General features: G+C 52.4%; 1 protein-coding gene across 1 annotated transcript; it reads left to right on the top strand.

The window, feature by feature from the left end:
• Window positions 1-642: 642 nt before the first annotated feature.
• LOC136570503 (olfactory receptor 14A16-like) lies at window positions 643-1,575 on the top strand. The gene has a single exon (XM_066570965.1). It carries the CDS (start codon window positions 643-645, stop codon window positions 1,573-1,575), a length of 933 nt encoding a protein of 310 aa, XP_066427062.1.
• Window positions 1,576-26,486: the final 24,911 nt, after the last annotated feature.

The raw sequence follows: 26,486 nt of genomic DNA, 5'->3' as shown, positions 1-26,486 counted from the left end.
GCAGCAGCACCTTGGCTTGCAGCATCTCTGTTTGTCTGGCCTGCCCTTAAGGCCCTGCTGCCAGGGAGATGCCCCTGGGCAGTGCCCTGTGCTGGGAGGGGTCTGCAGGGCAGAGCTGAGCCCCCAGGGCTGGGCTGGGCTCTGGCAGCACTGGCAGGGATAAGTCTTGGATAGAGAGAAACAGCTCCCAGTAGGCACAACTCCAGGCAGCAGAGAGCCAGAGCAACCCTTGGTATCCATTGCTGTTCAGGTGCACTGGGAAGAGAGCAGGGCTTAGAGACACTAACTGTGAAAGAGGAGTCTTTAGAAACGCCACTTTTTTTTTCAAGCATTTTTAAAGTTTGATCACCCAGAGCTAGAGGGAGGTGTAATGGGCAAAAGGCACTTGTGTGGGGACAGCAGGTCTGACTGCCCTGGGACACAGGGAGCCCTGTTTTCCCTCTGGGCTTCCCTGGGGTGCAGGCTGAGAACAATGCTGAAGATGAGGCAGGAACTCAGGACCATAAACCGAAGCTCAAAAATAAAAATGTTGAGTGAGGTTTCCCCACAGGTAGAGATGTAGTTTTGAGGGAATTCCTAAAATAACCCCAAAGAGCTTGTCAATGTCTTGCTTCAACAGTCCACCATGCCTAGAGTGAAGGAATGTCCAACAGCAGCTCCATCAGGCACTTCCTCCTGCTGGCATTGGCAGACACGCGGCAGCTTCAGCTCCTGCACTTCTGCCTCTTGCTGGGCATCTCCCTGGCTGCCCTCCTGGGCAACGGCCTCATCATCAGCGCCGTAGCCTGCGGCCACCACCTGCACACGCCCATGTTCTTCTTCCTGCTCAACCTGGCCCTCAGCGACCTGGGCTCCATCTGCACCACTGTCCCCAAAGCCATGCACAATTCCCTCTGGGACACCAGCACCATCTCCTACTCAGCATGTGCTGCACAGGTGTTTTTCTTTATCTTCTTTATTTGCGCAGAGTTTTCCCTCCTGACCATCATGTGCTACGACCGCTACGTATCCATCTGCAAACCCCTGCACTATGGGACCCTCCTGGGCAGCAGAGCTTGTGCCCACATGGCAGCAGCTGCCTGGGCCAGTGCCTTTCTCAATGCTCTGCTGCACACAGCCAATACATTTTCCCTGCCCCTGTGCCAGGGCAATGCCCTGGGCCAGTTCTTCTGTGAGGTGCCCCAGATCCTCAAGCTCTCCTGCTCACACTCCACCTTCAGAAAAATTTGGATTTCATTACTTGGTGTCTGTTTAGCTCTTGGCTGTTTTGTGTTCATGGTTTTCTCCTATGTGCAGATCTTCAGGGCCGTGCTGAGGATCCCCTCTGAGCAGGGACGGCACAAAGCCTTTTCCACCTGCCTCCCTCACCTGGCCGTGGTCTCCCTGTTCGTCAGCACTGGTTTTTTTGCCTACCTGAAGCCCCCCTCCATCTCTTCCCCATCCCTGGATCTGGCACTGTCAGTTCTGTACTCGGTGGTGCCTCCAGCCCTGAATCCCCTCATCTACAGCCTGAGGAACCAGGAGCTCCAGGCTGCAGTGTGGAGACTGATGACTGGACAATTTAGGAAACATTAAACTCCTTGGCAGTTTCTGAAAATAATTTGTAATAAAAGTTGTCTTTGATACTTCTTGTTGGTTTCATTTTGGAGCTTCTTTTTCATTGTTTTCCTTTTTTAATATTGTCCTTAAACTAAACCCATCAAATCTGCCATATCTCATTTTGTTTCTCCACACCTTCACTATGACCCACAGACTGTGTCAGTGAGGAGCTGTGCTCTTGATAGCTTCAAATGAAATAAATCCTTTATTTCATTTGAAGCTATCAAGAGCATAGCTCCTCACTGACACAGTCCAGCAATGTTTTCCCTGGAGACCCCCCTTTTGTTGCCTTCTCTGGAGCTGCAGCAGCAATGTCTGTGTGCAGAGCTGGGGCAGATCAGGGCTGGCCCAGCAGCTGTGCCCAGCAGCAGCAGCACTTGGTGTTGCCAGTGCTGCTGCCGTGGCCCTGCCCCGCTGCCCTGCTGGCCCTGGTGTTGCTGCAGGGCCTGAGTGCTCTCGGGGCCGGGCACAGCCCTGGGGGTGGCAGTGCCGGGGCTGCAGCAGGGACAGGCCATGGGCACTGCTGGGGCAGCGCTGACGCCTCAGCCCAGGGCCTGGGGGCTCCAGGCTCCTTGCCCAGGCTCTCTCAAGAACACGGCCAGGCCAATGCTCAGCACAGAAAAGCCCCGTGAGCAGCCCCAGGCTGGCCGTGGGCAGGCTGGGGGCAAACAGCATGGCTGGGGCTCTGCAAGGGCCCTGGGGCAGATGGAAAGGAGCAGCAGAGCAGGGCCTGATCCATCCCCAGTGCGCTGCACAGCCCAGGGCAGCGTCCCAGAGCGTCCTCATGCAGCTGCCAACAACATCCCCCCTCTGCAGCCCTGGCCTCTCCCCCAGCTCACACAGGTGCCCCATCCTTGCAGGCACAGACACGGCAGCACTGCCTCAGCAGCCCCTGTTTGCATTGCACACAGCAGGGGCAGCACCCCCATGCTGTTGCTGTGGGGACATGAACCTGAGGGAGCACAAATGCCATCAGCCCCTGGGGCCAGCAAGGCCTGCGGGACACCAGGGAAACCACTCAGCTTTGTCCTGGCCTCTGCAGTCAGCCAGAAAGTTTGTTCCCATCAGCTGGGAGTTTCCTGTGCCTCTGCAGACGCTGTTGCTCAGAGCCAGGGCTGCCTGGCAGCCACCCCCAAACTGCCCTGAGCATTTCCTTGGCTTCACCTTTGCTTTCTTTCCTCTTTCCTGATCCAGATTTCTTCCTATTGCCCATCACTGTCCCCTCCCCTGCAAACAGCCCATCCCGGTTGCCCTTTCCTCTCTGGCCCCACTGCCCATTGCAGTTCCTGACTTGGCACCATGGGAACGTCCCTTGGGCAGCAGGATCATCCTACAAATGCTGCAGGAATTGTCTGCAGGCTCCTGCAGTGCCTGGTGCTGCTCCCTTGCCAGAGGCACCCCAGGCCAGGGGGGCACATCTGGGCTGCTGTGTCTGGCTCTGGGGCTCCCTGTTCTGGGCACTGAGGAGGCGCTGCAGAGGCTCTGCAGGACTGACAGGATGGGCTTTGGGGCTGCCAGGAGAAGCTGAGGGACCTGGGCTGCTGGAGCTCCTGAAGAGGAGGCCCAGGGTTCCTCCTGCACCTGCTCCAAGGGTGGTTCCAGAGAATCACAGAATCAGCAAGGTTGGAAAAGACCTTGGAGATCATCAAGTCCAACCTGAGCCCTGACAACACCTTGTCTCCCCGAGCCTCCTCTTTTCCAGGATAAACAACCCCAGCTCCCTCAGCCACTCCTCACAGGACTTGTGTTCCAGACCCCTCACCAGCCTTGTTGCCCTTCTCTGGACACGCTCCAGCCCCTCCATGGCCTTCCTAAATTGGGGGCCCAGAACTGGACACAGCACTCGAGGTGTGGCCTCACCAGTGCCGAGTGCAGGGGAAGAATCCCTGCCCTGCTCCTGCTGGCCACACCATTCCTGATTCAGGCCAGGAGCCATTGGCCTTCTTGCCCACCTGGGCACACTGCTGGCTCATGTCCAGCCTGCTGTCCATCAGTGCCCCCAGGTCCCTTTCTGCCTGGCCGCTCTCCAGCCACTCTGTCCCCAGCCTGTAGCGCTGCAGGGGTTGTTGTGGCCAAAGTGCAGCACCCAGCACTTGGTCTTGTTCAACCTCACCTTGTTGGATTTGGGCCCTGGATCCAGCCTGTCCAGGTCCCTCTGCAGAGCCCTCCTACCCTCCAGAAGATCCACACTCACACCCAGCTTGGTGTCATCTGCAGATTTGCTGATGCTGGACTCAGTCCCCTCATGCAGATCATCAGTGCAGATATTGAAATCCACGCTGGCTGGCTCTGATCCCTCAGCCATCCTGTGGGTGCCCTGTGATGGCACTCAAGGTGATCTGTTCCATAACCTTGCCGGGCACCCAGGTCAGGCTGACAGGCCTGGAGTTCCCCAGCTCCTCCTTCCAGCCCTTCTTGGGGATGGGCTCACATTGGCACCTCCAGTGCTCTGGGACCTCCCTGCTGAGCCAGGACTGATGGTAAATGATGGAGAGTAGCTTGGGGAGCTCATCCACAGCTCCCTCATCCCCCTGGGATGGATCCCATCTGCTCCCAGAGACACCTGTGAGCATCTGAGTGGCTCAGCAGGTCCCCAGCTGCTTCCTCCTGGATTACAGGGGGGCTGTTCTGCTCCCTGTGCCCATCTACAGCTCAGGAGAACACTTATCCTGAGGACAAGCTGTCTTATTGTTGAAAATTGAGATACACAAGGTGTTAAGCAGCTCAGCCTTTTCCTTATCTTTAGTTACTCTGTTCCCCACTGCATCCACTATCGAGTAGAGGTTCTCCTTATTCCTCCTTTTGCTATTAGTTTATTTATAAAAACTTTTCTTTATTACTTTTTGCAGAAGTGGCCAGGTGAAGCTCTAATTGAGCTTTCATCTCTCTACTTTTCTTTCTGCATGACCCAACAACATCCTTAAACACTTCCTGTGCTGCCTGACCTATTTTTTCCTGAGTTCCCACAAAAAGCTCATGCCCAGCCTGGACAGTCATTTTCCTCTCTGGTTCAACTTTGGCACAGAGGGACAGGCTGCTCCTTCCCCTTTAAGATTCCTTTCTTGAGGTGTGTTCATCCTTCCTGGACACCTTTTTTTTAAAGGCTGTTTCCCTTTAAAAAATCAGTACCTGATTCAGTACTCCCCAAATCTGCATCCTGAATAGGCAAAGGTCTGCCCTTCCTGATTCCAGGGTAGACATTTTGTTCGTGCTCTTCCTTCTTTCACAGGATATTGAAAACTCGATTATTTCATGGTGGCTGTGCCCCAGGCAGCCTCCAACCACCACATCTCCCACCAGCCCTTCTCTGTTTGTGAACAGCAGCAGACAGAGCTTTCCTTGGGAGTGGGATTGTTACCAAAAATGCAGTAAAATAAAAACTCCTTAACACCAATGTAGCATTAAAAAGCAGCATTTATTATTTGGCCAGATGCACAGGAGGATAGCCCCTCCCAAAGCTGTGCATGCTGAGTACAGGAAAGTTTCTGTTTACATTCTGTATTTTGCACACATATTCATTGATTGTCCCAGACTAAACATACATATGTGTGGAGTTGGCCCAGCTGTGACTCAGACTCAACTGGATTTTACCCCAAAAGCACTGAGCGTGAGCTTCAAGCCCTGAGAATCATTTGTTTATCTTGGGGTGAGCTTGAGAGTTCCCCCAGAAGCCTTTGGTGTTGTTATGCTAAGTTGTCCCAGTTCTGCTCCCCTATTGGTTACCTGTTTGCCCTAGATGGTTGTTGTTCTAGAGTGTTCCACCCCCAAGTGTATATATTGTTGTTTCCCCTTTGTCTCATGTCTTTGGATCCTGTTCCTCATACTGTGGTCGTCTTCTCCACATTTGTTGTTTTTCACCCTGTTATTAAAGTTCTTTTTGGACAACTCCATCAAACCTGCTCCTTTTCATTTTCGCCACCCTTGCCCTGAAGTCAGGGAACCAGAGAGGTTTGTCACAGCCACACTCACTGTGATGCATATGATAACAATTTCCCTGAAATCATTAACACATTTCCCCTCCCCTTTATCCATGCGTTCTTCTGTCCTGGGGGTCTCTCTGGTGGTCCCTGGTGCTCGTGGACCCCAATGTTCCAGTGGGCCTGGCTGAGCTGGCAGGACACTGAGGCTGGTGAATTTCAGTTCCCCTTCTCACACAATGGGCATTGTGTGGTTTCCATAGGTCTGGGGTTTTGGAGAACAAGCTTCAGATGTGAGCTCACCTGGTGTAGACAATTTATCATCTGGTAACATGAGGTCACAGAGTGGGCTATGACATCACAGAGCAGGCTGTGACATCACAGGGGGAGGGGTGGCTGTGGGACATCACAGGAGGGCTGTGTGACTTCACAGAGTGGGTTGTGACATCAAAGACCAGCATAGCGATATCAGAGAATAAGCTATGACATCACAGAGCAGGCTGTGACATCACAGGAGGGCTGTGTGAGGTCACTGGGTTGGTCACTCTGCCCCTGACCCCCCTCACAGTTTCCCTCGAGAAGTCCAAAGCTGTTCATGCCCAGCAGGGTCCCTGTCCCCTGGTATCTCCCCGGTCCACCTGGAGCTGCAGCCTCCCCCAAGGATGTTCCACAGGATCCACCCCAAAACCTGACTCAGGGACAAGGGGCCAGGGCTGTGTGACCAGGACATCAAGGACGGGGATTATCCAGGTCACTGTGGCCTGGGTTGGGTTGCCCAGGGCAGGAAAGATGTCTGGCAGCTGGAGCAGGGTCTGGGAAGGGCCTCCAAGGTGGGGCTGGAGCCCTTGGGCTGTGAGCAGAGGCTGAGGGAGCTGGGCTTGTCCAGCCCAGAGCAGGGAAGGCTGAGGGGCTCCTCATCCCAGCCTGGCAGTGCCAGCGAGGAGGGGATGGAGAACTCAGAGCCAGGCTCTTCACTGGGGGGCCTGGGGGGAGACAAAAGCCAATGGGTGGAAAGGGAAAAAGAGGGAGATCAGCCAGGACAGGAGGAGATGAAATGAGTCAGGCTGGTTTCAGCATTTCCTCAACACCAATAGCAGCCTGACCCCATTCTCCATCCACCACTGACATCTTAAAAAATGGGAATTGTTCAGGCTGTTTTATCCCCACTCGAGGATGGGCATCCTGATACAAGAGTTTAAATGTGTTTATATCTATCACAGAACCATATTTTTCTAAAATTAATTTTAGTATGGAAATCACTTGTGGATGGTGGACATGTCAGAGGCTGCTGCAGGGACATTGCACATGGCTAAGGGAAGAGCGTGATTGTTACTGAATTGTGTCCTGTTCAACCATGGTCTGTTGGCCATGAAGAGAAACTTCCTGTGCCTCTGAGTCCCACCAGTTCCTGACCCCCAAAGGACACAAACCTGGTGAGTTCTGGTTCCCACTCCAGTGGTGGCACCTGCACCTCCCTCCATACCCAGAGCAGAGCTCCCTTGTCCCAGAGAGTCCCTGACAATGCAGGGATGAAGGAAACAGGGCAGGCTGTGGGGATCAGGGGCAGGGCACAGCCAGGGATTTGGGGTGGTTGTGAGCCCAGGGAAGGACCCAGCCCCTGGCCTTGGTGAACCTCATCCCATTGTCCTGGGCCCATGGCTCCAGCCTGGCCAGATCCCTCTGCAGAGCTCCCTGCCCTCCAGCACAGCCACACTGCCACCCAGCTTGGGCTCACCTGGAAACTGACTGAGGGTGCCCTCCATGGCCTCGTCCAGATCAGCAATAAAGAGATTTCACTGACCTGGCCCCAATCCTGAGCCCTGGGGACACCCTGGGATGTGACTCCATTCCTCAGCTGCTCTGAGTGCCAGGGGTTGGATGGGGGAAATGGTGGGGAGGGGGTAGGGACAAAGTGGGATTGATTGTCAGCCATGGAGGGTCTTAATTTTCATATCTGTTCAAACTGCATTAGAAGGGGCTGGGGATCAATATCAAATGGGGATTGCTGATAGCAATCTATAAACAGGGAAAGAAAACTAAATAGGACAAAACAATTCTCTATTCATTCTTTTCAATTTAGTAGATTCCTTTTGAATGCACTTCTGAAATATCTCTAATTAACCACAAAAGAATTCAAGACTTGAATTATTCCTATGGGCTTGTCTTGTTTGGGTGTTTTGAATAAATGTTTATGAGCCTTTGTCACTGAATTCCTGAACTGAAGAGCTCAAGAAAGAAGAGGCCTCTGCAAAAGTAAAGTTCATCACCAACCTCCAAGGTGTTGAGGATCCATCCTGATCAGAGCAGGAATGAACAGAAATGGGCACAGCTTTGTGGCTGCCCCAGCTCTGGGATGGGCCCTTGGCCTGGAGCAGGAGCAGCTCTTGAGGGCCCCAAGGCCGGGGCTCTTGTGCTGCCCTGGGCAGATGGGATGGCAGCAGGGGCTGCAGAGCTCTCAGCATCTCCTGCAGAGGAGAGCAGGGCAGCCAGGGAGCCTCCTTTCCCTTGGCCAGGCACCTTCCCCCATGGTGGGGCTGAGTCCTGTGGCAGCTGCAGCTGCTGCTGTGCCCTTGCCAGGGGCTGAGGCTGTGGGGCAGTGCCCAGAGCAGCCTGGCCTGAGCAGAGCTGTGGGGCCAGAGCTGGCTGGGCTGGGCTGGGCTCAGAGAGGCCCTTGGTGCTGCCCAGAGCTCAGGGCAGCTGGCAGAGCTTGCAGGGAGCTGGGCTGGGCTCAGAGAGCCTGGCGCAGAAACCATCAGTGTCCATCTCAGCCTGGCTGAGCGTGCAGGGGCCAAGAAGAGCAGCCCAGGGTCTGCAAGTTCTCTGGGTGGGAGCTGAGTTTGTGAGCCCTGAGCCCTGCCCAGTGCTGGGGCTGCACCTCCAGCTCCAGAGGAGATGGGACAGATGGGAGCAGAGACAAAGAATCCCAGCTGCATTCTTTCTTGTGTTTGCTTTTACAGGTCACCTGGATCCATATGTAGAGGAGGTGCTTGGTGACAGATAACACTCCTAGAATGAGGAGAATAGTATTGTCTGGCTGAAAATATTATTTCATGCATAAAACACAATGAGAAAAAAAAAAATATATGATCAGAAGAGCATCTGAATTTTTCAGAGGAGGAGAGACTCATTGATGTTCCAGTAGTCAAAGCTGTTCAAATACTTTCCTCAGAGCTTCCTTGAGATGAGAGGTGACCACCAGAAGCCAAGGCCAGCCATAGCTCTCTGTCCTGGTAGCTTTTGTCTGGGAGAATCTTGCAGATAGGGAATTTTTCAGGGGGAGTATCAATTTTGGCTGTGGGCACCTGGAAAGGTGGGTGGTTCTTTTCCATAGTGCTGCTTCACACTGGCCCCTTGGAACCATGCAGCCCAACAGTGCCACAATGATTGCCTTGATTCCATGGGGTCCCCACAGTGTCACAATGGCCCCTTGGTTCCTTGATGCCCTAATTTTTTTTTGTTACCATGATCTCCACATGAAGGAAAGCACAGAGCCCCAGTGTTTCAGGGGCTGATGAACAGCAGCCACCAGAGGCCAAGGCCAGCCTGAGCTGTCTGTTCTGGCAGATTTCATCTAGGAGCAACCAAATAAATATCTTGGATTCTGTATCTCAGATTTACAGAATTTTGGGAACAGAATCCTGATTTTAGACATGAGCACCTGGAGGAGAAGGCCAGTTCGTTCCCACAGGAAGGAAAGCCCAGAGCCCTAGTGTTTCAGGGGCACAAGGGAACAGACCTTCAACATTCCAAGGGCAGTTCAGCCAGTCAGGCCAAGCCAACCAGACCTGTTCCCTGTTCCCTTGGATCCACAGGGCCCCACAGTTTCAAAATGCTGGTGTCACATTAGATCCTTGGCTACACGAGGCTCCACTGTGTCACACTGGCCTCTTGCTTCCATTGGACTCTGCAGTGTCACAATGGTCCCTTGCTTCCATGAGGCCTTGCAGTGTCAAAACAGTTACCTTGGTTCCATGGAGCTGCACAATGGCACAATGGCCTCCTTGGTTTCATGAGGCTGCAGAGTGTCACAATGGCCTCTTGGTTCTTTTGAGCTCCTCAGGATCCCAGTGGCCCCTTGGCTGCATGAGGCCCAGCTGTGTCACACTGGCCCCTTGCTTCCATTGGGCCCTGTAGCATCACAATTGGCCCCCCTTGCTTCCATGAGGCCCAGCAGTGTCACAGTGCTCCCCTTGGTACCGCTGTATCACAATGGACCCTTGTTCAATTAATCCCTGCCATGTCAAAATGGTGTCCTGTATTTCATGGGGTGTCACAACCTCACAATGGACCTTTGGTTCCATGAGTCCCACATTGTTCCATGAATCCTTAGTTCCATGGGGCCCTGTAGGGTCACAATGGTCCCTTGGTTCCATGGTGCCACACAGGGCCACAATTGTCCTTTGGCCCAACAGGGCCTCATAGTGTCACAATGGACTCCTTGGTTCCATGGGGACACAAAGTGCCACAATGGCCCTTTGGTTTCACCAGGCCTCAAAGTGTGAAAATGGCCTCCATGGTTCCATGAGGCCCTGCAGTGTCAAAGTGGACTTTTGGTTCCATGATGCCCCATAGTGTCACAATGGCCTCCATGCTTCTGCACTTTAAGAATGCCCCCTTGGTCCCTCAGAGCTCCACAGTGTCACTATTGTGTCCTTGCTTCCATGAGGCTTTGCTGTGTCACAATGGCCCCCTTGGTTCCATGATGTCCCATAGCAGAGCAATGGTCTCCTTGGTTCCACAGTGTCAGAATGGCCCCTTTGTCCCATGGAGCCCCACAGTGTCACTGTGGTCCCCTTGATTCCACAAGGCCCTGCAGTGTCACAATGGCCCCTGGGTTCCAATGGGTTCTGAAGGGCCATAATGGCCTCCATGGTTCCATGAGGCCCTGTAATCTCCCAATGGACCCTTGGTTCCAAGGGCCCTGCAGTGTCACAAGGCTGCCTTAGTTCCACAAGGCCCTGCAGTGTCATGGTGGCCCCTTGGCTCCATGAGGCAAAGCAGAATCAGAATGGCCCCTTGGTTCCATGGAGCACCACGGTGTCACCATGGTCCCATTGGTTCCACAGGGCCTCACAGTGTAACAATGGACCTTTGGTTCCATGAGGTTCCTCAGTGTCTCAGTGGCCCCTTGGCTCCATGTGGCCCTGCTGTGTCACAGGGCCAGGTGGTTCCATGAGGCCCCACAGTGTCCAAATGGTCTCCTTGGTTCTGGGAAGCCCCACAGAGCCACAAGGGACCCTTGGTTCTAGGAGGCCTTGCCGTGTCACAATGGACTTTTGGTTCCAGGAGCTTTCGCACTGTCAACAATGGTCTGAGCAGTGCAGTGTCACCATGGATCCTTTGTTCCATGAGGTTCCAGAGCATAACATGATCCCCTTTGATTCCAGAAGGTTCTGCAGTGTCCCAATGGACCATTGGTTCCATGCAGCCCCACACTGCCACAATGACCCCATGGCTCCATGAGCTTCCACACTGTCAGCAATGCTCTCCTTGGTTCCATGAGGCCTTGCTCTGATACAATGGACTTTTGGTTCCATGTGGTTCCAGTGCATCACAATGGACCCTTTGTTCCATGGGGTTCCACAGTGTCACAGCTGACTCCTTGGTTCTGTCAGCCTCTGCTGTCACCAAATATTTGAAATATCAGAATAAGGTTCCATAACATTAATTTGGTGTTTGAGAAGGTATCATTTATTCAGGCCTGAGGTCTACTGAGGGATAACTCCTAACCTTACATGGACATGTAATTCTACCACTGTGTTGCTTATACATAGTCCCTAAATATGAATTACAATTCACCCATTTCCATAAAACCCACGCCAAGTTCCCAGATTCACTCCTTGTTTTCTCTGTCCCTGCACCCTTGAGCCAGATGTCTTCTTCTATTCCAACCATCCTTGCAGGGAAAGCAGCCCCTGCATGCCTTGTTCCTGTGCTGAAAGTTCCCAGGCAGGGTAAAAATGGAATGAACCCTTTTGGTATCAGCCCCAGGCTTTGTGTGGGCAGGCAGAGGCAGGCAGGAGGAAGAGCAGTCAGCAAAGGAAGGGCCCAGCCAGGTGGGGCAGGCGGGGGATGCCAACAGCCTGCAGGGACAGAGGCGCAGGGCAGGGACACCGTAGGACAGCCTGGGCTGCACAGGGCACAGGCATGGGCAGCAGCTGCAAGACAGCCCTGCCAGAGCCAACTTGGGCAGCACTTTGGCCATGGCTGCTGGGCCTGGGCCTGAGGCAGGAGCAGGAGACAAGTGACCCTTGCAGGCCTGGGGCCTCATGGCCTCCTTGTCCCTGCTCAGCAGCCTGGCAGGGGCCGCCCCATGCTCCTGCCCTTGGCATTGCACATCCCCACATGCCAGTGCCCATCCCGGCAAGAGCCCTGAGCAAGGAGGGAGGGACAGGATCTGCCTGGCCAGGCCCTGGGGCTCAGGCCTTGGCCCTTGGCATTCCTCAAACACATCCAGCTTTGCTCAGCACCAGAGACACCTTGGCCTTGTTTGTCCCCAGCTGTCATCACTGCCTCCAGTGTTCTGCTCTAACTGGAACCTGGGGACACTTTCTCAGTCATGTTCCTCTGTAGGACCCATTAAAAGTTGAAGAAACTATGGAGTTTGAGTTTCTGAGGAGTATTTTGAACACTCTCTCGGGGACTGAGTCTGATGTAAACAACATCAAAGTCCTGAGAGGCTCATTAAAGTTTTCCTACTCCAGTTATGGAGAAAGATTTCAAATAACTTTTCAGAAATACACATTTTTATCTTAAATGATGTATTTTATTTTATTTCTCTTTAGAGCAGAGGTGATTGCAGCATTCTGTGATTGATATTGACCCAGGGTCTCTCCTCAGCAGCTCTGGCCTGCTCACAGAAGCTGTGCCTGGAGCTCTGACCCAGTGTAGATAACCTTGCTCCACCTTCCCCAGCCCCATCCTGTCTGTCCTCACTGCCCTGGGACCTGCTGTGCTTGGAGAGCAGGCTACACTCAGCCTAACAGGGGTTTTCACTTTTTGTATTTTTTGAAGCAATCTGAAACTCCTGAGTTTCCACACTGCAAACAGACACACTGCTCAGGTGTGTACCAGCCCAAGGTGCCACCAAAGCCACTGCAGAGCTGCCCTGGGCCAGCTGTGAGGGTGGATCATCAGCCCAAGCTGCACTGGGCACTGCAAGGGGCTGTGGCCATGGGCACTGCTCTGACCCCACTGCTGGGTTTGGCTGCCACGGCCACTGTGAGAAATTAAACTGTCCTTGGAAACACTGGGGAGGACTGGGACATAGTGGGAACACTGGGAACGCTGTGGGAGACACTGGGACATACTGGGAGTGACACTGGGGAGGACTGGGACATACTGGGGAACACTGGGAACATTGTGGGGAAGACTGGGGACAGTGGGGCACCCTGTGGATAAATTTGGGAGGAACTGGAGGGAATGGGAATGGACTCAGGTGTTTTGGGAGGGACTGGGCTGTATTGGAAGGGATCGGAGGGGCACTGGGGTTGTACTGGGGTAGTACTGGGAATGAACTGGGCTGTACTGGGAGGGAATGGAGAGGCTGTTCCCGCCTCTGCCGCCTCTCATTTGCCGAGGCTTCCGCCCATCACCACTCACAGCCAATCAGCGCCAGAGATCCGGGGCTGGGGGCGGTGCCTAGGCGGCCGCCTTATTTTTCTTTTGCCTACAACTCCCGTCATGCCCCGCGGCCGGATACAGCCACATTGCAGCCGGGACTGCAACGCCCGTCATGCCCCGCGCTCCACAGAACCCCGGGATCCGCCACATCTGTCCCATAAGTGTCCCCTAGACCCTGAAGGATCCCTCAGTGCCTCCTCAGCGCCCATTTAGGACCCCACAAAAGCGTCCCCGGACCCCCTGCGTGCTCCAAACCCCACAGATGCCCGGTACAGCCACTTCTGGGAATTCGTCTCCCTTCATGCCCCGCCGCCCCAGAGCCCCTCAGAACACAGTCCCGCGCTTAAAACTCCTGCCGTGCCTGGCGCCCTAAAGAGCCCAGTTAGAGCTCCCCGAGCTCCCCCCAAGGATTCTCGAGCCGTTTAAGTCCCCCCGAGGACCTCAAGTCACGGCTCAGACGCAAAAGTGTCCCCCAGGTGCCTTCCCGGACCCCCAAACGCCGCATTCCAACTACTTCCGGGACTACAGCTCCCATCATGCTCCGCGGCGCAGGAATACGGTATTCCAGACGGGACTTCATCTCCCGTCATGCCCCGCGCCCCTCCGAGAGCCATTGCAGCTGCGCCAAGAACTCCCGTGATGCTCTGCGGCCCCGTTAAACCGTATGATTCCCGCGCCTACAACTCCCATCACCCCCCGCGCCCCAGAGAGCCCCGTTCGAGCCCCCCAAGGGCCCGCCCGGATCCCGAAGGGCCCCAAATTCCCCTCCCTGACCTCCAAGGGCCCCCCTGGACCCCCAAGTGCTGCCCCGGACCCCGAACTGTCCCTCAGAATCCCTGAGTGCCCCGTCCAAGTGCCCACCTGGCTCCCCCAAGTGTCCTCCAGACCCTCAAGTTCTCTCTGAATTCCCTCCCCGGACTGAAAACTGCCCCAAATGTGCCCCAGAATTGGCTCCATGGACCCCAAAGTGCCTCCTCTTGACCATATGCGAAAAAAAGATGATAAAAATGATGGCAAAAGGTCTACAAAGAATATTAGTTACCATAAAGAGGAAGAAATAAATACCCAATAGAGCTTAATGAGTTAATGAAGGGAATTGTGTTCCTTAGAACCAATGACCAATAGTTTTCTGTGTTGCTAAAAGTGTATCGATTTTTTAATATAAATATACAAATTAAGTAATTAAAATCGAATAATACTATCAGAATAATATAATTCTCATTTTATTAATTAATTGAATTTTATTTATAAGGAAAAATGCTTAAATTTTTGTTATGTTTAGGGATGTCAGTCCCAGGTGGGCAATGTCAGACATGGTGAGGCTGGGGGTGAGGAGCAGCTTGTCCAAACAGGCTCAGCCTGCAAGGGGCTCATTCTTCTCATTGCCCAGACCTCCTAAGGAGACATTCAGCATCAAGATCACCTGGGGAATGCTTCCATCCCCTCTTCTCTGGAATGAAAAGTAAAAAAATATTCCCTTGACTAAAACCAAAAATCATGAGGTGCACTTTGGAATCTCCCTCCTGAACAGAATTCCAAACTGACTCCAATCACTGCACAAGGCCTGGAGACTGAAAGGCAATGGAAGGGAGACAAAGAGCTCCTGAGGGCTTTCTGTATTTTAATCATCCCCACGGTGGATTTGGGGCTGGGTCCAGGAGCCTTAGGCATGGAGAGAAGGATGAAGAAGCTGCTGAAGGAGTCAGCAGCAGAACTCCAAGTGCCTTGGAGCATGGCTGAGCCCCAGTGAGGGCAGGGAGGGCCAAAGGCTGCCCAGGGCCTGGTGAGAGCAGATCCTTGAGGCCAGGATTGCAGGGAGCCCAAGGCTCTGAGCAGGGAACTGCAATGCTGAGCAAGGCCTGGCTTGGCTGCAGGAAGCAGAAAGGCCGAGGCCTGAGCCCAGCCTGGGCCAGCAGGGCCTGTCCCTCACGGCTGCCTCGGGGCTCTTGGTGGGCCAGGGGGATGTGAGGGGCAGCAAGGACAAATGGCATCAACATGCAGCCCCTGCCAGTCTCCCCAGGGAGGCCGAGGGAGAAGCAAAGTGCAGCCCCTGCCAGGAAAGTTCCTCCTGTGGGGCCTCCAGAGGCGCTGCCCGAGCCCAGGGCACAAAGGCCTGGGTGCCTGTGGCCCTGCCAGCCCTGCCCAGCCCTTGGCCATCTGTCCTGCAGGCTGTGGCCCCTGGGCGTGCTGCTCCTCTGCCCTGGCCGGCTGCACTCGCCCATCTCGCTGTGCCCCAGCATTTCTCACCCAGCGTTTCTGTGCCCTCCCTGGGCTCCCTGCACCCAGCGCTGCCGGCTCCTGGCACACAGAGCCTGGCCATGGCCCAGCCTCACGCTGCCACACCTCCAGCACCAACATTCTGCCCTGCGAGGGACTTTGCTTTCTCCTCAGCTCCAGCCTGAACCTTCCAAGCTGCACCTTGGGGAGGTTTCCTGCAATTCCCACTGCCAATGAAAGCTCTGTCTCCTGCTGGTCACAAACAGAGAAGGGCTGGAGGGAGATGTGGTGGTCAGAGGCTGCCTGGGGCATGGGGACCATTAAATTATTGAGTGTTTAAATATTCCATGAAAGAAGGAGAGGTAGTAACAAAACACCTACAAGTAGCTGGATGGCTGAGCCCAGAGAGTGGTGGTGAATACTGCTGCATCCAGCTGGCAGCCAGTCACCAGTGGTGTCTCTATGTGCTCTGTGCTGGGGCCAGTCCTGTTCAATGTTTTTATTGACAACATGGATGAAGGTGTAGTGTCTTTCAATAGTAAATCTACAGATGACACTAAGCTGAGAGCGTGTGTCCATCTGGTGGAAGGTAGGATGGCTCTGCAGATAGACCTGGAACAGTTGGATGGATGGGCAGAGTCCAGTAAGATGAAGTTTAACAAGATCAAGTGCTGGGTCCTGCACTTTGGCCACAACAACCCCTGCAGCACTACAGGCTGGGGACAGAGTGGCTGGAGAGCAGCCAGGCAGAAAGGACCCGGGGCACTGATGGACAGCAGGCTGGACATGAGCCAGCAGTGTGCCCAGGTGGGCAAGAAGGCCAATGGCTCCTGGCCTGGATCAGGAATGGTGTGGCCAGCAGGAGCAGAGCTGCTGTGCTGCCCCTAACCTGCCCCCAGCTCTGCACACAGACATTACTGCTGCAGCTCCAGAGAAGGCAACAAGGCTGGGGATCTATGGTGACAACTTTGCTGGGAGATCCTTTAGTTTATTTAAATCCACCAAGGGCACACATCCTCATTGACACAGTCTGTGGGTCACAGTGAAGGTGTGGAAAAACAAAACGAGATATGGCATAATCAATGGGTTTTGTTTCGGGACAATATTATAAAAGTAAAACAATGACAAAAAACCTCCAAAATGAAACCAACAAGAAGTATAAAAGATGACTTTTATTATGAGTGACTTGCAGAAACTGGCCAGAACTTTAATGTTTCTGAATGCATCCAGTCATCAGTCTCCACACTGCAGCCTTGAGCTCCTGGTTCCTCAGGCTGTAGATGAGGGGGTTCAGGGCTGGAGGCATCAGCGAGTACAGAACTGACACTGCCAGATCCAGGGATGGGGAAGAGATGGAGGGAGGCTTCAGGTAGGAAAAAAAGGCAGTGCTTAGGAAGAGGGAGACCACGGCCAGGTGAGGGAGGCAGGTGGAAAAGGCTTTGTGCCGTCCCTGCTCACAGGGGATCCTCAGCACAGCCCTGAAGATCTGCACATAGGAGAAAACAATGAACACAAAACAGCCAAGAGCTAAACAGACACCAAGTAATGAAATCCAAATTTTTCTGAAGGTGGTGTGTGAGCAGGAGAGCTTGAGGATCTGGGGCACCTCACAGAAGAACTGGCCCAGGGCATTGCCCTGGTACAGGGGCAGGGAAAATGTATTGGCTGTGTTCAACAGAGCATTGAGAAAGGCACTGGCCCAGGCAGCTGCTGCCATGTGGGCACAAGCTCTGCTGCCCAGGAGGGTCCCATAGTGCAAGGGTTTGCAGATGGACACGTAGCGGTCGTAGCACATGATGGTCAGGAGGGAAAACTCTGCGCAAATAAAGAAGATAAACAGCTGTGCAGCACATGCTGAGTAGGAGATGGTGCTGGTGTCCCAGAGGGAATTGTGCATGGCTTTGGGGACAGTGGTGCAGATGGAGCCCAGGTCGCTGAGGGCCAGGTTGAGCAGGAAGAAGAACATGGGCGTGTACAGGTGGTGGCCGCAGGCTATGGCGCTGATGATGAGGCCGTTGCCCAGGAGGGCAGCCAGGGAGATGCCCAGCAAGAGGCAGAAGTGCAGGAGCTGCAGCTGCCGCGTGTCTGCCAATGCCAGCAGGAGGAAGTGCCTGATGGAGCTGCTGTTGGACATTTGTTCATTCTGGACATTGGGGACTGTTGAAAGAGGACATTGACAAAGTTCGATCAAATTTTTTGAGTCAATTCTATGTATTTTTTTGGAATCTCTGCAAAATCATTTCTCTTCCTGGGAGGAAATTTGGCTAAACTATTTTTCATTTTGAGTTTGTGCTGCTGAGTACCTGCCTCATCTTTAGCACTGCTCTCAGGCTGAACACTGGGGAGCCCAGAGGGAAAACAGGGCTCCTTGAGCCCCAGTGCAGTCAGTGCTAGTGCTCACCCAGGAGTACTTAGATCATTACAATTCATCTGTTTCAGGGTGCCTGCACTTAAAAAATTCTTGAAAAATAAAGTGGACTTTTTGAATAGTCCAGTTTAAAAATAATTTCTCCAAACCCTTCTCTCTTTCCCTGTGCAGCTGAACGTGGAGTGATGCAAAGGGTTGCTCTGACTCTCTGCTACCTGGAGTTGTACCTGCTGGGAGCTGTTTCTCGCTACCCAAGCCTTGTCCCTGCCAGTGCTGCCAGAGCCCAGCCCAGCCCTGGGGGCTCAGCTCTGCCCTGCAGACCTCTCCCAGCACAGGGCACTGCCCAGGGGCATCTCCCTGGCAGCAGGGCCTTAAGGGCAGGCCAGACAAACAGAGATGCTGCAAGCCAAGGTGCTGCTGCTGCTGTCTGTAGGGAGAGGAGGCTGAGGAGGCACTTTCTGAGGGAGATCTGAGGCCCATCTGCTGATGCCCAGGCTGACAGTGCAGGAGTCTCAGTGACACAGCCAAAGCTGACAGCCCCTTTCCCTTCCCTTTAGGAGAAAGCTGAGAGCAGCCCTGGCCATGCAGCACCATCTCCAGAGCAGGAGGAATCTGCCCTGATGGGGGTGGCTCCTTGCACCTGGAGCTTCTCCCCTGCAGCGTCCATGGGGAGCTGCCAGGCAGGCTGAGAGCTGCCCCTGGCAGGTGGCACATGCCCTGGGCTGGCCAAGAGCCCTGAGGGCTGCAGGAGCTGCTCTGCAGGACAGCCCTGGGCAGCCCTGGCTGCAGCCCCAGCTTCAGCCCCTGCAGCCATCCCTGGCAGCAGGAGCCGTCCTGCCCTGTCCCTCTGACGGTGCCCAGGGCAGCCCCGCTCTGCAGCACATCCTCCTCCTCCTCCTGCTCCTGCTCCTCCTGTGCCACAGAGAAACTGGGAGAGTCCTCCTGACACATCCCCCTGGCTCTGGGGTGTGCTGGCTTCAGGAGATCCCTCCAGGAGCACAGGGGACATTGCCCTGCACCCACACACTCACCATGCACAGGGCTGTGAAGATCTTTCCCCAGGTGAAGTCTCAGCTCAATGTCTTCCCAATCCTGATTGCCTTCAGCCTGTCTCTGCCTGGCTCCTGTGCCCTCAGTGCCTGCAGGCAGAGCCCTCAGCCCTGCTGGGCTGGGAGAGGAGCTGGCCCTGGGAAGAGCTGTTCCTTTAAAGCTCAGCAGCACAGACACAGCACAAGGACTTTAATGAGCCTCTTGGGGATTTGGTGTTGTTTACATCAGACTCAGTCCCTGAGAGAGTGCTCAAAAAACTTCTCAAGAACTCAAAATTAAATTGAAACTCTGAAGTTTCTTAAAGTTTTAATGTGTCCCACTGAACGACACAACTGGGAAAGTGTCCCCAGGTTCCAGTTAGAGCTGAGCACTGCAGGCAGTGATGACAGCTGGGGACAAACAAGGCCAAGGTGTCTCTGGTGCTGAGCAGAGCTGGATGTGTTTGAGGAATGCCAAGGGCCAAGGCCTGAGCCTCAGGGCCTGGCCAGGCAGATCCTGTCCCTCCCTCCTTGCTCAGGGCTCTTGCCGGGATGGGCACTGGCATGTGGGGATGGGCAATGCCAAGGGCAGGAGCATGGGGCGGCCCCTGCCAGGCTGCTGAGCAGGGACAAGGAGGCCATGAGGCCCCAGGCCTGCAAGGGTCACTTGTCTCCTGCTCCTGCCTCAGTGCTTTCCTTTTTATGGAAAAGAACCATCCCTCCTTCCCAGGCACCCTTGGTGGGAAAACAGGACTCCCATGCAACTAACCAATATGATTAAGCTGAAGCATTGATTGTTTACATTATGCACTTATTTATGCATTCTAACTCTACTGCACACACTGATCACGCATCTCTTCATTGGTGCCTCTCTCTTGTCCTTGTGTTCTGCACTCACTTCTCAGGGTATGTGATTGGTTACAGTCCAGGTGGTTCCCAGCCCTCTGTTATCTAGTTCTTGTGCTCTTGGTATTCTGTTTCTCAGCATTTTCTTTCTTCATTTAGCACAGTTTATGTCTAAGTAACCTTGGTGAATTCCAGAGGGCTCTGATAAGAATAACTACAAGCAATATGGCTGGTGCACAGTGTGGCCTAAGTTGTTCAGATACATTGCTACAACTCCCCCTTCTTCTTCTTTCACCAGCCAAACCCTTTTCACTGTATTTTCTACCAAGTGGGTCACCAATATCACTATGCATGGAATAGCTCAAAGCAATATAATAATAACTACTAGTAATAACAAAGCTCCCTTTAAGGTATCCTTCAATCATCCAGTTATTCCCCATCCCTCAAACCATTCATCCAAGCCCCAATCATTCAGAGTCAATTTCTTCACGTTGTCTTGAAGTTGTTTGACTTTCCTGTGAATGGATGTAGACTGGCCAGAGAGATTCATACAACACATTCCTTCAAAATCCTCACACCTGTGCCCATGTGCTAACAGCAAAAAATCTGTATCAGCTCTATTTTGCAGTGTGCAATGTCTAACACTATCTACATCAGTGAGCATTTGATTTAAAATAGCTGAACTTGTGTTCAGTGTGGGAATCCACAAAATCAGAGGGTTTTTGGGAAAGCTGCAAAAGGCAGGCCTCAGAGACAGCAGGACTGTGATTAGAGCTAAGCAGTAGCCATGAGATTGGTCAGCAGAAAAATTATTTAAAAAGTAGAAAAGCAAGGACAAATAGAACAATGGTCTGTGTATTAACGCTTGTCTAGAAAATCTCCCTAAGCTACAGAAAAGTTTTTCTATCAAGATATTAGGAAGTTTGAAGCTTAATAATGGAGCTCTGTGCATTGTGTTTTAAGGCTTACAAGCAGGTATTGTATTCAAAATAAGCAAGCATTGTTTTAACCAAAGGTACCTGTGCTTATTGTGGTTGGATAGAACTACTGTCAATATGCTTTTGCTTTGTGGGATTGGTCAAAATACTTTTAAAGTAAGTTGTAACATTGCATTCTTTGTCTGCTGCCGAGGACACGAGCTGCTGGCATCTTCCCATTCTCATAACCATGTAATGAGACTGATGCTGGAAAATAAAACAGCTCAAGGCACGTTCCACAGCAGCCCCGTCCTGTTTGTGATTTGTACATAGCCCCCGGCTCTCTCTATACAAGACAGACTGTGCAAAGTACTTTATGCTATGAATTTCATGAATTGCTCTCAAAAAGAACCAAACCTCCCTGTCTTAAGGCACTTTCATAACAACATGTACACACACCTCAAAGAAAGACCTCCAGTACTTGACCAGAATCATGAATCTACAATTATTGAAGGGCCATACCCTCTCATTATGTGGGGGAGAGGATATGCTTGTGTTTCTACAGGTACAGGACCCTGGTGGATTCCCAGAAGATTTATCAGTAGACCACAGATCTGAAGACAACCCCTCGAATGAACACAAAGCCAGCTCCCTCTCCCACCATGCCACAGAAGCAGCTTTCTCTTGGAGATGAAGAAAAAAGAAATTCATATATCCAAACATTGTGGCAGGGACACTCATCGCACGTAGATACATCCCACTGATAACATCCATGTCAATCTCAAATGCAGACACACCCCTGCCTTTTCCACCATCCCTCTACCAGTGACCCTTTATCCCTACCCCCTCCCTCTTTCCCCTCTTGAAACTGCTCCTTTTTCCCTCCCTCAAACTTCCCTTAAAAAAGAGAAGGGTGTGACTGGGAGGAGTTGGGAAGAACTATAGGGGGAACTAAAAAATATTTAAGAATGTCTTAAAATAAGTCAACTAATGTGTGTTTTTACCATACACAAGTAAAAACTACCCAGTGGGAAAGAAGAAGTATGATTCTTTCTGTCACACCCTCCAGGGCACCCCACAGCAGAACCAGTGCCATCGTTGTCATCGTCTTTATCAGCGCCCTCATCTGTATCCAAGTGACCACCGGCTGGATCGTCCCTCAGCCAAAACAAAACATCTGGGTCACTTTGGTGAAGTCATTAAAGCAAGACAATCTTTGCATGGCCATTGGAAGCGTAGACGGTCCGCTCTTAACATGCCTGGTGGGAGTCCCCCTGTCACCAAATGACCGCCCACATGTAGGTAAGAAACCCAACCCCATGGACCTGGGGACGAGTGGATGAAGATCCTCCCACGCCATGTCTCCACAGGACTTGCTTTTCCAGGCCCAGGATGGTGTTCTGGGCAGTGGTGTGAGGCACAGGGTCGGTCTCCAGCCATCCCGTGGTGGCTTCCACCATGGTCAGCACGTAGCGCTTGCCCTGGCGTGTCTGGGGCAGTGTGATGGAGTCAATCTGCCAGGCCTCCCCATACTTGTACTTGGACCACTGCCCACCGTACCACAGGGGCTTCACCTGCTGGGCCTACTTGATGGCAGCACACGTCTCACAGTCATGGATAACCTGAGAAATACTGTCCATGGTTAGATCCACCCCTCGGTCTCGTGCCCACTTACAGGTGGCATCTCTGCCCTGATGGCCTGAGGCATCATGGGCCCATTGAGCTGGGAACAACTCCCCCGTATGTTGCCAATCTAAGTCTATCTTTGGCACCTCTATCTTTGCAGCCTGACCTACCTGCTCGTTGTTTTGGTGTTCCTCACTAGCCCGACTCTTGGGGACATGGGCATCTCCATGGCAGACTTTTACAGGTAGCTTCTCCAACCAAGAAGCAATGTCTTTCCATTCATCAGCAGCCCAGATTGATTTTCCTCTATGCTGCCAGTTGGACTTTTTCCACCTTTCCAGCAAACCTCACAGATCATGGGCTACCATCCATGAATCAATATAAAAGGTATCGTTTTGGCCCCTTCTCTCTTTCAACAATGTCCAGGGCCATCTGAATGGCTTTGAGTTCAGTAAATTGACTTGATCCACCTTCTCCTTTGGTAGCTTGTGCCATCTGTCCTGTGGGGCTCCATACAGCTGCTTTCCATTTCCAGTTCATCCCTACAATGCGACAGGAACCAACAGTGAAAAGAGCGTAGCGTGTTTGCTCTGCTGGTAGTTGGTTGTACGGTGGAGCTTCCTCAGCCCGTGTCACTTGTACCTGCTCCTCTTTGTCAGTGAGACCAAAGTTTTCACCTTCCAGCCAGTTTGTATTTATCTCCAAAATCCCAAGGTGATTCAGGTTTCCAATACAGGCACGCTGTGTGATCAGAGCAATCCATTTGCCCCATGTGGTGTCAGTGGTGTGGTGGGTACAGAGAACCTTTCCTTTAAACATCCACCCCAGCACCGGTAGTCGGGGTGCCAGGAGGAGTTGTGCTTCTATGCCAATCACCTCCCAGCTCCCATGAACTCCTTCATAGGCAGCCAAGATTTCCTTCTCAGTGGGAGTGTAGTTGGCTTTGGATCCTCTGTAACTTCGGCTCCAGAATCCCAGTGATCGGCCTTGAGTCTCCCCAGGCACCTTCTGCCAAAGGCTCCAGGACAAGCCATTGTTCCTGGCTGCAGAGTAGAGCACGTTCTTCACCTCTGTTCCTGTCCTGGCTGGGCCAAGGGGTACTGCATGAGCCATCTCTTGCTTGATCTGAGCAAAGGCTGGTTGCTGTTCAGGGCCCCAGTGGAACTCGTTCTTTTTTTGGGTGACCAGGTAGAGAGGACTTACAATCTGGCTGTATTTGGGAATGTGCATTCTCCAAAAGCCTATGGCACCCAGGAAAGCTTGTGTTTCCTTCTTGCTGGTCGGTGGAGACATTGTTGTGATCTTACTGATGACCTCAGTGGGAATCTGACGCCATCCATCTTGCCACTTCACTCCCAGAAGCTGCATCTCTCGGGTGGGTCCTTTGACTTTGCTCTTCTTGATGGTGAAGCCAGCTTCCAGCAGAATCTGGATGATCCTCTCTCCTTTCTCAAACACTTCCATTGCCGTGTTCCCCCACACAATGATGTCCTCGATGTACTGCAGGTGTTCTGGAGCCTCACCCTTTTCCAGCGCAGCCTGGATCAGTCCATGGCAGATGGTGGGGCTGTGCTTCCACCCTTGTCGGCTCCAGGTGTACTGCACGCCCCTCCAGGTGAAAGCAAACTGAGGCCTGCATTCTGCTGCCAGAGGAATGGAGACAAACACGTTAGCAATGTCTATAGTGGCAAAGCACTTTGCTGCCTTGGACTCCAGCTCGTACTGGAGTTCCAGCATGTCCGGCACAGCTGCGCTCAGCGGTGGAGTCACTTCATTCAAGCCACGATAGCCCACAGCCAATCTCCATTCTCTGTCAGATTGTGCACAGGCCAGATGGGACTGTTGAAGGGTGAGTGGGATTTGCTGAGCACCCCTTGGCTCTCCAGCTCACGGACCATTCTGTGGATGGGGATCACGGCATCTCAATTTGTTGCTATTTCACCGTGACTAGGCATTTTCCTATCTTTAAGCCTCTTCCCTCCACGGAGCCCTAGCAGGCTCGGAGCCTGCGACAGATCACGGCATCTCAATTTGTTCAACACTGCCAGTGGTGCACTGTCGAGGTGACAATTGATACTCGTTGCTCTTCCACCCTCAGGAGTCCTACGGCAGATGAGTTTTCTGATAGTCCAGGCAAGGTGTTCAACTGCCTAATGTTCTCTGCCTCTACTGCAGCTATTCCAAAAGCCCACCCGAGTCCCTTGGGGTGTTTGTGAAGCCATTCTGGAAGAAGTCTATGCCCAGAATACAAGGGGCCTCTGGGCCAGTCACAATAGGATGTTTCTGCCACTCCTTCCCAGTCAGGCTCATCTCAGCTCCCAACAGGGTCAATTGCTGTGATCCCCCCGTCACCCCAGCAATGGAAACAGGTTCTGCCCCCCCATGTCCCCATGGCATTAGGGTACACTGCACACCAGTATCAACTAAGGCGTTGTATTTTTGTGGCTCTGATGTGCCAGGCCATCGGATCCACACCATCCAGAAAATCCGGTTTTCCTGTGCCTCTCCCTGGCTAGAGACAGGACCCCCCCTAGCCCTGGTTATTATTTCTTTCCTGGGCATACATGGTAGAGGTTCCTTCAAGGGGATCTGACAGATCACACCTGGCAGCTCGGTCATGGCAGGTTGGGACTGCCTTCACTTTAGTGGAACTCCCTCAGTCAGTGTTTCCCTCCTTGAGCTGATGCACCCATGCTGCCAGGAGAGAAGTGGATTTCCCATCCCACCTTCCCATGTCTTCCCCATGGTCACGCAGGAAGAACTACAGGTTGGCTCATTGGGTGTACCCTCTTTCTCTAGCTAGGGGATGTTGGGCTCTGACTTTGGGGCCTGTAACCTGCACTGGTGCCAAACTGATCTTCCTCACCTCCTCCTTCATCTCTCTCATTGTAGGAAACATATGTTTGTGCTGTTCTTGTGAGCCAGCGAAGGCTTCCTGAAGATCAGGAAAGCCCCGTATCTCTCTGGAGGAAGGTACCAAGGCTATCACCATGACACCATGGAGAAAGAGAGAGAGTTAGAAGATAGGGACTTTAGTTGGCTCTCAAAGTGACCTGGCTCCTTGGTCACCTACTGAGAACTTTGTTTCTTTCTTATGACCAATGGGCAGTGAATGTGTCTGTTCAGTAAATGTAAATATCTTGACAGAGTATAACAGCAACATGTTGCTATAATAAATCTCTCTTGCACCCTTCTGATGGAGTCGTGGTACTTTGTGCTGTGTCGTGCTCCATATCGACATCTGGTGGCCCTGCCATGATTGCAACAGGACTGCAAAAAAGGAAAGACAAAGAAGAGAAAAAGTTGAAAGGTACCCTAAAAACGAGTGAAGGCAGCAAGGACGTTGCGGAGGTCTGGACCTAATTCAGACATCGGATTCGAGGTAAGTGACTGGGAAAAATAATGGGAAATAATTTATTAAATGAGGAAAAGGCTGTTTTGTCCACGTGGAAGGCTTTATTGAAAAGGAAAAATGTTCAAGCTTCTGATTATGCTTTTGGTAGTTTACTGACATGGTGTAAATCACAGGACTTTGAAGCTGATGCCGACACTGCCTTCAGTGTCCGGGCATGGAAAAAGGTTGGGAAGAGACTATGGGAAGAGATATCTAAGGGGTATAAGACAGTTGTTGATTTGGCTGCTACCTGGAGACTGTTGTATGAGGCGTTGAAGGTGTAATATATGTTAAGAAATAATTCATGCTTATAGAGAGAACGTATTTTATAAGACTGTGAAATCCAAACGAGTCTCTGACCACAAGCAGCCCAGAGGCAGACGTCTACTTGGAATCTCAAGATTCCTGAAGGCAGCAGGAGAACAATACCCAGTTAACTTATGAATAGACGTGTCCAACGCGATGATTGCTGCTATCCCGAGTGATCGGAATGTGCCCGAGGACGATCATTGCCCAACTGATAAAATCGATCGAGATAGCAGAAGTTGCCAGAAAAATACATCTGAATAGACGACTTCCCTGGACGCAATTAACGCTGGCTATTGACCAGGAAACAGCGATTGTCCAGCTCTGCACAGTGAAAGAAACTGTCTGGAATATGCAGTTACAAAAGAAATTGGGACTCCTCTGCCTCAGGCATAACAAACTGTATAAAACAGCCCCGCAAGAAGTGGTGCTCGTGAACAGGGGAAGGTCTGATGCGATAGAGGTCAGATCCAGGTTCACCCAGCGCCAACCCTGGGCTCGACACTTTCTCTTTGGCTGGGGGGTTTTTGAGGACCATATTTTGGTCACGGAAAAAAAAAAAAATAAAATCTTTTTCGCATTTTGATAAATTTGGCTTTTTGATTGATCATTTATAACAAAGGAACGGAAAGCAGAACAAGACAG

Source organism: Molothrus aeneus, unplaced genomic scaffold (genome assembly GCF_037042795.1).
Source record: "Molothrus aeneus isolate 106 unplaced genomic scaffold, BPBGC_Maene_1.0 scaffold_34, whole genome shotgun sequence".
Taxonomy (NCBI): Eukaryota; Metazoa; Chordata; class Aves; order Passeriformes; family Icteridae; genus Molothrus; species Molothrus aeneus.
Note: the sequence above shows the minus strand (reverse complement) of the source record. Positions and strands in the feature narration are given on the sequence as shown.